Source organism: Musa acuminata, chromosome BXJ1-8 (genome assembly GCF_036884655.1).
Source record: "Musa acuminata AAA Group cultivar baxijiao chromosome BXJ1-8, Cavendish_Baxijiao_AAA, whole genome shotgun sequence".
In the NCBI taxonomy this organism is placed as follows: Eukaryota; Viridiplantae; Streptophyta; class Magnoliopsida; order Zingiberales; family Musaceae; genus Musa; species Musa acuminata.
This window is the reverse complement of record NC_088334.1, coordinates 44718332-44727489: the sequence shown is the minus strand read 5'-3', so window position 1 is coordinate 44727489 and position 9158 is coordinate 44718332. Positions and strand designations below refer to the sequence as shown.

General features: G+C 36.1%; 1 protein-coding gene across 1 annotated transcript; it reads left to right on the top strand.

Annotated features, from left to right (window-relative positions):
- Positions 1 to 2945: 2945 nt before the first annotated feature.
- Positions 2946 to 7417, top strand: LOC103995238 (beta-1,3-galactosyltransferase 7). The gene is made up of 11 exons (XM_009415784.3): positions 2946 to 3247; positions 3337 to 3436; positions 3526 to 3584; positions 3684 to 3886; positions 4091 to 4154; positions 5841 to 5913; positions 6021 to 6141; positions 6234 to 6321; positions 6433 to 6558; positions 6632 to 6741; positions 6824 to 7417. The coding sequence occupies exons 1-11, from the start codon at positions 3147 to 3149 to the stop codon at positions 6970 to 6972; spliced, it is 1194 nt and encodes a 397-aa protein (XP_009414059.2). The 5' UTR covers positions 2946 to 3146; the 3' UTR covers positions 6973 to 7417.
- Positions 7418 to 9158: the final 1741 nt, after the last annotated feature.

The window sequence follows — 9158 nt, the reverse complement described above, 5'->3', positions numbered from 1 at the left end:
ATATATATATATATATATATATATATATATATATTAATGATAACAGAAAAAAAAAAGATGGTCTCAGCATTTACCGATAGTTGTGTAGTAAAATAAAAATCAGACAGATAAAAAGATAAATACTTTTTTTTGCAGCTTTTATGTTGGAAAATCAATGCCTTTAGATTTATATTTTATCTGAGTTGTAATTGTATATTTGTCTTTGCTTTTGATGGAACATCGCTCACTCACTCACTAACATTGGAAATAGGATGAGAAAATGACATTTTTAATTCTTCATTAAGAGGGCAATTTAAGAAATCAAGCATTACTGTGTTACGAGAAAAAAAAAATTACATTGATGAAGTCAGAATAACTTTTGATATTTACATCCTCGTTAAGGAAACTTAACAACGAGCATTAATGTCTCATAGAACATCCAAATGTGCTATATTCTTTTCTTGATGTAATAGGAAATTGAAATGTAGAAATGAACAAAAATAAAGAGAATATGTAGAAAACAATATAAGAAGTAGATCATAGTTTTCACTTTCGTTCATTTCAATCTCTCTCTCTCTCTTCTTTCTCTAAAGTTGTAAGGATTCACCATTTTGGCAGTTATAAGCATGAGCTTAATGGTTATTTATTGCATTAACAATATCGATTAGCTTAATAACATTATACCAGGATATTAAACTTGTAGTTAAGCCCACTAAAAGCTAATTATGTTATAAGCAATATCAACTTACTTAGACATCTGATCTAAATGTTGGAAGGTTAGGCAGCACACCAAAAATAATTAATGGGCCAAACAGTTAGAATGTGGAATTTGATTTAATTGGTTTTTGTTTTCTAAAAGGAGTAATTTGATATTATATATGAATTTTTAACATATAATTCATATGAATTTTTTGGACAATTTTTTGGAATGTGATTTTATTGGCATATATTCAAAACTAGATTGTTTTAGTTTAAGAAATATAAAAAATATATATAGCATCTAAAATATAAAAAAAATAAGGATATGCAAAGTGAAATATACGAAGTTTTAATCGATACGAGAGAGACGAGAGATAACGTTTGTAACCTTATATCTAAATATAGAGAGGCTAACTTTTATTTTACAGATATTAGTAAAAGTTAGAGTTTCAACTAATAGTTAATTAACGATGGATAATTAATGTTAATTACAATGACATAGTGAACTTAATTTTAAGTCCATGAATATGGAAACCAAATGTGACTCTTCCAACTAAGTTAAAATCAACTGTTAATAATTTCTTAAAAAATTGGAACTTAAAGAAGCAAACAAAAGTAAAAATACATTTGGATTTAAATAAATAATTCCCTTATCATCTTACACTTGCCTTTAGTAGAATGAATTATGATTGAGAGAAGAACTTGAATTATGATCTTAAAGAAGCAAACAAATGTTCCTCTACTCCAAATCAGCTCAAGTTCTTTTGCTCAATGATTAGTGGGGAGTTGTAGTTGTCACATGTTCATCAATGCACCCCACATTTCAATCAATTTTGGAGATAAGGCTCAATCTAAATGTAGGTTTCAGCCACCTAACATTAAACTATTAAGGAGGTGGGGCAGCTCAGGTTTGCGGAAAAGATTGATGCACATCTCTGATCCAAGCAATAAAACGCAGAGCTTTCATGTCTTCTCATGACACATGTTGTTGTCATTTTGATCGATTGAGACACACCTAACAATATTTTCATTCCTAATCTTAGGGAATAAAAGAGTTTTATAACCCCTAAAATACATGCTCATGGTTGAGGTATGTAGCAAAAATGTTTTTTTTTTCTTCTCAAAGCACTATATATATATATATATAATATTAAGATCGAGCAATATACGAAGTAACTTTCAATATAGCAATAAAAACAATATGAGTAAGCGGATTGATCCATCAAGTTTCTATTGAAATAATATCTACATAAGAAAAAAATATTTATCATTTGTTGATTATTAGGGGCATCCCAAAACCATCCGTAAAGAAACGTAAAGTAACTCTCAATATAGAAATAAAAATAATATGAGTAAGTAGATCGATCCATCATCTTTATATTCAAATAGTATCTATACAAGAAAAAAACACTTATCATTTGTTATTTATTAGAGACATCCCAAAATCATTCGAGTTGAAACATAACTTTTCAACTAAATTTAGAATTAATAGATACCGTTAAAAGGAAGGAAGATGATAACAAAAACAAATAGAGTTTTTATATATTTTCGTTCATATATATATATATATATATGTGTATATATAAACAATTTGAATATTATTTCGCGAAACGACTTGACTCACGACAAGAAGGGAAATAAGAGAGCGAGAGAGAGAGAGAGAGAGAGAGAGGTTGTTGTGTTCCCACACGTGAGTTAAGTTGCGACATGAAGTGTTTTAGATTATGTATGTATGTATGTATGTTCTCTCTCTCTCTTTCTCACGCGTACCTCCTTAACGCGCATTCCTCGGTGCTTCCCCCTTGCACAATGGTCTCACCAACCTCGGTCAAAACAAAGTTGGGGGAATTCCATTAAGGAAGCAATGGTCGTTCCAACCCACCCTCTTCAATTCGATTTAATTCAATTCAAAGGATGATGAAGAAGAAAGGGAGGAAGGAGAAGTCCTCCGCTTGACCACCCCATGAATGGGAATGAGAGGGAGTTGATGTGTGCGTGAAGGCACGTTCGCCCATGCCAACAGCAGCCCCCGTGGCTTAGATTCCCAGATCCAAATAAAGAAAACACATCTTCTTTACTTATTCTCCTGCGTTCTCCATTTCTACCCTATTTTCTACTCGCTTTACTTACTGGGTCCCCATGGGTCTATTTTTTCTACCAATTAGAAAGTCGGGTAAATGTAGGGTAGTCGTGGGAACGAGTAGGATAGGCGTCGTCTGTTCCGACAAAGAATGGACACGTCCCTATTTAGTCCGCTCGATTCGCCCCTCCCCGTAGGAAACGCCTGAGATCGATGAACATGAATCCAACGAAGCCCCGACAAAAGCCTTCCGGATCCCGGTTCGTGACACCGGCCGTCGCCTGAGATCAATCCACGAGGTTCCGATTAAGCACCGGCGTCATACCCCGGACCCCATTTCCGTCACCGACCTCTTTGAACCGAAGAAGAGCAGCGGGAGGAGGGTGAGATGAGGGGGCGGAGCGGTGGCTGCGATCGGAGAGTGTCCTTCCGATGGATCGTCATTCTCTGCCTCTGTAGCTTCGCTCTCGGAATGCTCCTCACGGACAAGTCTGTCAGATTCGTCTGCTTTTCGCTCTTCTCTTGTGGCAAAAATTTGATTTTGGTTTCATCGAGATCGTGTTCTCTGGTGTGGGCAGGTTTTGGACGGTCCCGGATGTCAACAACCCTATCGTCTCGAGCAGGCGGAAGACGGAACAAGAGCTGCAGATCATCTCGGAAGATTGTACCACCAAAAGAGTCTGTTTTGATCCGGACGAGTTCCATTCCTTTTGGTATATTTTAGATTTGTGGGGGGTGGGAGCTGAAAAATCGGATTTTGATTGCAGAAGCATGCGGACGATAAGGATGTGATGGGGGAGGTCACCAGGACCCATGAAGCCATACAGTGCGTAGTAGATTATTCTTTTCGGAGTTGGATGGTTTTCTGTAACCCTCTTTGGGTTTCTTTTGAGAACTAAAGCTTGCAGGATGTGTGGAATGCCAGATCTTTGGATAAGGCGATCTCCACGCTGCAGATGGAGCTTGCTGCGAAGCGGAGCGCCCGGGAGCTGATCAGCGAGGACGGCTCCCCGTCGATCGATGCCTCCAGGCGGCCGCGGAAGAAGGCTTTTGTGGTGATAGGGATCAACACCGCATTTAGCAGCAGGAAGAGGAGGGATTCGGTCAGAGCGACGTGGATGCCCCAAGGTAGTTTCCATGAGTAACCCTTTCTCTAAAGGTGCAATCTTTACTGGATCTAAATCTCCACATATATATACATATATGTATATCTATTCAAATGATTTTTGTGTTTTTTTTTGTTGCTACTATGGGAACTTTTTTTACTATGGTCTGAAGTAGTCTGATCTTTCATTAACCATCTTCTACATTCCTCTTTTTGGGTCGGATTAGGTGAAAAGCTTCAACAGCTAGAACGCGAAAAAGGAATTGTTGTTCGTTTCATGATTGGCCACAGGCAAGTAAAAGAGGATTTCTGCAGTTATTTCCTCTTAAGCTTTTGGAAAAGCTGCTAATAAGTTACAGAGCTTCTAGCATCTTATTCTGTTTTTGCTGTATGGCCTGTGCTAGTGAAATCATTGTGCCAAGATCCTTTGTCCACTCTCTTGGGATCCGCAGATGCAGATTTTAAATTCAGCTTTCTAGTTGATGCTTTTGTAATTGTTTTCAGATGCTTGGATTTTCATGTTTGCATGAGCATGCCACATGATGAGAACTGATCTAAACATGTTCTTCGAACTAATGCTCAGGTCAAAGCCTTGTAACTAATTCAACTGGCACTACTGGATATAGCTTTTGCAGATGGTAATAATTTTCACTAGACGGATTAAAGTTAGTGTTATCTTCGTAGAAGTGGATAAGTTGTTCTTTTATACTATCATAACACCGTTGAGGGATGCAAATTAGACTATGGTTAGTTTATTAAACAAATGAACTCTTGATAGTTTGACAATCTGACAATTTAAAGAAGGAATTTTTGGCATTTTTTAAAAGATAGATCGACGGATAAACAAAGGTTCTAATTTTTTTGAGCTGTCACTTAGAAGGGAGGAGGAAACGATTTATACTGTACTTGTATTATTGAAGCCAAATAGGAATATATGTATTAGAAGGGAGGAGGAAAGATTTATACTTTACTTGTATTATTAAAGCCAAAATCGGAATACTTGTATAGAATGATTAAGATGGTTCTCAAATCCTGTTCCAGCATGCATCAATTTATATGATGTACGAAAATTTTTACTCATTGGTTTTTCCGAATGCCTTTTTTAGGACAGTAGACATGATAAAGCACCTTGATTTAATTAATTGAAATGCATTGTTTTAGTGCTAGAATTGGAAAGAAACATGCAGAATAATATTATTCAGCCAATTGCTTCAGCTTGAGCATGGATCACAATTTTGTCTTTAAGCCTAGATGACAACTTCACTTGAATTCTAGAAATATACACTCTATACTGAAACAAATTAGAAGAAAATAGAGAAAGATTTGGAAAAGGCAGAATACTTTGTGCATGGACAAAAGGGACAGTCAGAAAATTTGTACCTGCTGCCTCTGTCCTCTTAATCTAAGATATGAAAATTTACTGATGCAGTGAGAAATTATGACCAAGACTAAACAACGGCAAGGTTTTAAGTTTGCATAATCAGAAAGTACATACAAAATGTACTTGCTTCAGACGAATTTGTGATATTTTCATCTATATTTTTGGAAGCCAAAACAAATTTCCAAGTTCCAGGCAACTTGAGGGATTGTTCAATAGAAACCTAGGTATTCTTAATATTATAGACCAATGCACCACCATTATCTATATTTTACTAGCATGTGTTCCCAATTTCTTCTGAACTTTAGGGAAGTAGGTAAATCTTTGCTTAATGAAGTAATTCTTATCTTGGTTATTTGTGACAGAATTTTCTTTCAAACTGTGTTATATGTTCCTATTTGTTATGCCAAGCTAATCATATCCTATACAGTCCATTTCATTCTTCTTAAATATGTCACATCATATAGTTTTTTCAGATCCATCATGTTTTCACAGTATTCTCTTTTTAAACCAGTTTCACCTGAACTACAGTAAGTCCAGGAAATAAATGTGCCTGGTCATTAGAAAGCTAAAAGTTAAAATTGCCATTTTTTTTGCAGTGCGACATCTCACAGTATTCTAGATAAGGCTATTGATTCAGAGGAAGCTCAGCACAATGACTTTCTCAGGCTGGTAAGGCTTTTGCCTTTTTTTCCTGCATTTTAATGTGTATGCTCTGATTGTTATGCTTTTTGCAAATAATACTTCTTCCCTGAATCGATATGATGTTTGTATTGTAGGCACATGTGGAAGGTTACCATGAACTTTCTGCAAAAACAAAAATATTCTTTTCCACTGCAGTTGCCACATGGGATGCTGAATTCTACGTCAAGGTGGATGATGATGTCCATTTGAATCTAGGTGTGAAATAAAGCTCAATAAAGATCCAATATGATGCCTTCTAGAGTATTCATTGGCAATGATACATGAAAAAAACTATTTCTGAAATGCAGGTATGCTAGCCACAACTCTTGCTCGACACAGATCAAAGCCCAGAACGTACATTGGATGCATGAAGTCTGGGCCAGTACTTTCTGACAAGTAATATTCTTTTATCCACACTCAACTGAGTGTGATCCTCCTAATGTAACAAAGTTTCTTGAAGTAGCATTGTAGAAATATGCATCTCTGATTTATGAATATGTATTGTAGAAATGTGAAGTACCATGAACCTGAATATTGGAAGTTTGGAGAAGAAGGAAACAAGTACTTTCGCCATGCTACTGGGCAGATATATGCTGTCTCAAAAGATCTGGCTACTTACATCTCAATCAACCAGTAAGGATACTTATCTCATTAGCTGCTTGGCCTCTATATGGTAGCACTCTAATCATTGAATTACTGATGTCAGTCCAATACTTCACAAGTATGCCAATGAAGATGTATCATTAGGCTCATGGTTCATCGGACTGGAAGTCGAACATATTGATGAGAGGAGTATGTGCTGTGGAACGCCACCAGGTTTGTTTCTTCCTAAGATACAAGAGTTGAAACAACACAAGAGACATTTAACCTCCATAGTTGTTTGCTCGCCTTTCTCCAGACTGCGAGTGGAAGGCCCAGGCAGGAAACGTATGTATTGCATCATTCGACTGGAGTTGCAGCGGTATATGCAAATCGGTGGAGAAGATAAAGGATGTCCATGAAAGATGTGGTGAAGGAGATGGAGCTGTTTGGAGTGCTTTATTCTAACCGGGGATTGATGTTAGTTTGACTATTTACGCACTCATACAACTAGAGAGGCATCTCCTGACGGAAACAATGAACATTACAAGCAAGATCAAATCCGACGATTAGTGAAGATCAAGTTTCCCTGTAAAAGACCATAAGATGAACGGGCTGTCATCTCGTCAGTTGGGATATTGAGGTTACACTTATGCTTCTGGTTGATTCTTGATCGAAAAGCTTGTACTGGTTTGAGAAACTCGATTAGATGGAGATGAAACTGCTACTAATGCACACAAGAGCTAAGCTGTAGTTCTGATGTGTATCCAGTGGGATTTTTTGTCACTCCAAAGATAAGAATTCTTTAGTTAGTCGATTGTTATTTGTTCTCATATGTATGGTGTCTGCTCAGTATGAATTTGTAGGTGCACCGCACTGCTGAATGTTTGTAGGAAAAGAGCTACTTCTTCCATTTTTCTTTTTGTGATGTGGAGTAGGTGAAATGTTATTGCTGCTGCTCTGAAGTGATTCAGATATCCAAGTCTTGAGACAAAGTTCTAAGAAGGGTTATAGGAGGTATGATGGATTCCCAAAGCAGATGTGTTATAGTAGTAGTGGACTAGTGGTAGTAAAAGCCATGTTCTTCATGAACAAAGATGTTGCTATCAAGAATGAAATTAGAATGTGTTCAATGTATTGGCATCAATGTACATGTCTTTTCTATAGGGTCTTTAAGATCAGAAAACACATCAAAGTTGAGATTGATCCATCCAGAGTTTGCATATATAAGTTGGATCTCTTTCCATCTAACTTGGTTGGGTTAAATGGTACCCAACTGAAATATATCAAATCCATCCATGAGATTGTCACATCAGTAACTCCTTGGAATGTTTCAGTTAAGACAATTAACTTTATTGAAGACACTTTTAATTAACAAACAAATGCAAATTATAATCTACACATTAATGTGCCATTTAGATCAAGAATAGCTTGTCAAATCTTATTTTAATGATAGATTATCTAGCCAAAATGTTGAAAATTGACCTGGTAATCAGTTCTCCCAAATGTCTTGTTTCATTAGCTATCACTCATTCCTTTGCCAAGGAGAAACAAATCTTCCATTTCTTTATATATATATATATATATATATATACACTCACACAAACACTAAGCCATGCCCGCACCCAACAAGTCGCACATCTTCTCTTAATGCCTGACAATCTCGAATGTAATTGTTCTCGTACTACCTATAAAAATAACTTTAAGAAACGTATTTTAAGGATTTATCGGCTATATCTCAATTATTAGTATGACCAATTCGACTAAGCTCAGTCTTGAACCATTAACTTTGTAAATTAATTTGATCGTCAAACAAACCATTATCAAAAACACCTTTGACTAAGTATCGTAGGATCGACACGTCCAAAATCATAAATAGAATCACAGATAATCTTGAAACGAGCCTCGATTAGATTCGACTCACCTCTCCAATTCGAAGAACCAAAATATAACTTAACATTATGCATTTATACATTTTTGAAAAAAAATATATATATTTTGCATAAATAATTTAAATATCCGAAAGGATATAAATATATATACACATGCAATGTTCAATGAATGTACTTCTCGAGTTAGTTACTGTATAGTTCGTATAGTAAAGGTTTTGAGATCCAACACAACCTTCGTCACTTACCTTTAGAAAACACAAAACAATTACCATCCTTCATCGTTACCCTTACAATCATCGTTCATGCTGACAAGTGATGGAGAACAAGAATAATCTCTTCCAACACAAGAATTATCGTTTCCCCTTTGGCTGCATATCGAAGAGTCCATTGCAAGTTCTTTTAGCATATGTATCAAGTCTTGTGAGGTTAGCATCATCAGGTTTCTCCTCTGGAGAAAAGAACTCATGGTTGGAGTTGTCAAGTTCTTTAGCCAAGGGACATGATACACACACACTGCATCTCTAACTGCATGCATTTGTGATCTCTCCCAACATTAATCTTTTTTTTTTGTAGTTGTATGCTGAAGAAAAAAAGTACATGTAAATCCTCTAGAATTTCTAAGGTTGGTATTGGATTTTGAGTCATAGAATTCATGATGGACTCACAGGTGGAGTACTAATGATCAGTTGCCTCATCCACTGATAGGAGAAGTATGGTTAATATTCATTTTGTTGACAAACCAATTACATTATGCAATAGAGG

Bases quoted from the DNA above. Each gene is read 5' to 3' on its own strand.
- LOC103995238 (XM_009415784.3), top strand. From the start codon at position 3,147: ATGAGGGGGCGGAGCGGTGGCTGCGATCGGAGAGTGTCCTTCCGATGG. The intron at 3,585-3,683 runs GTGCGTAGTAGA...GTGGAATGCCAG, and splicing joins AGGACCCATGAAGCCATACA to ATCTTTGGATAAGGCGATCT. The intron at 5,914-6,020 runs GTAAGGCTTTTG...TTTGTATTGTAG, and splicing joins ACAATGACTTTCTCAGGCTG to GCACATGTGGAAGGTTACCA.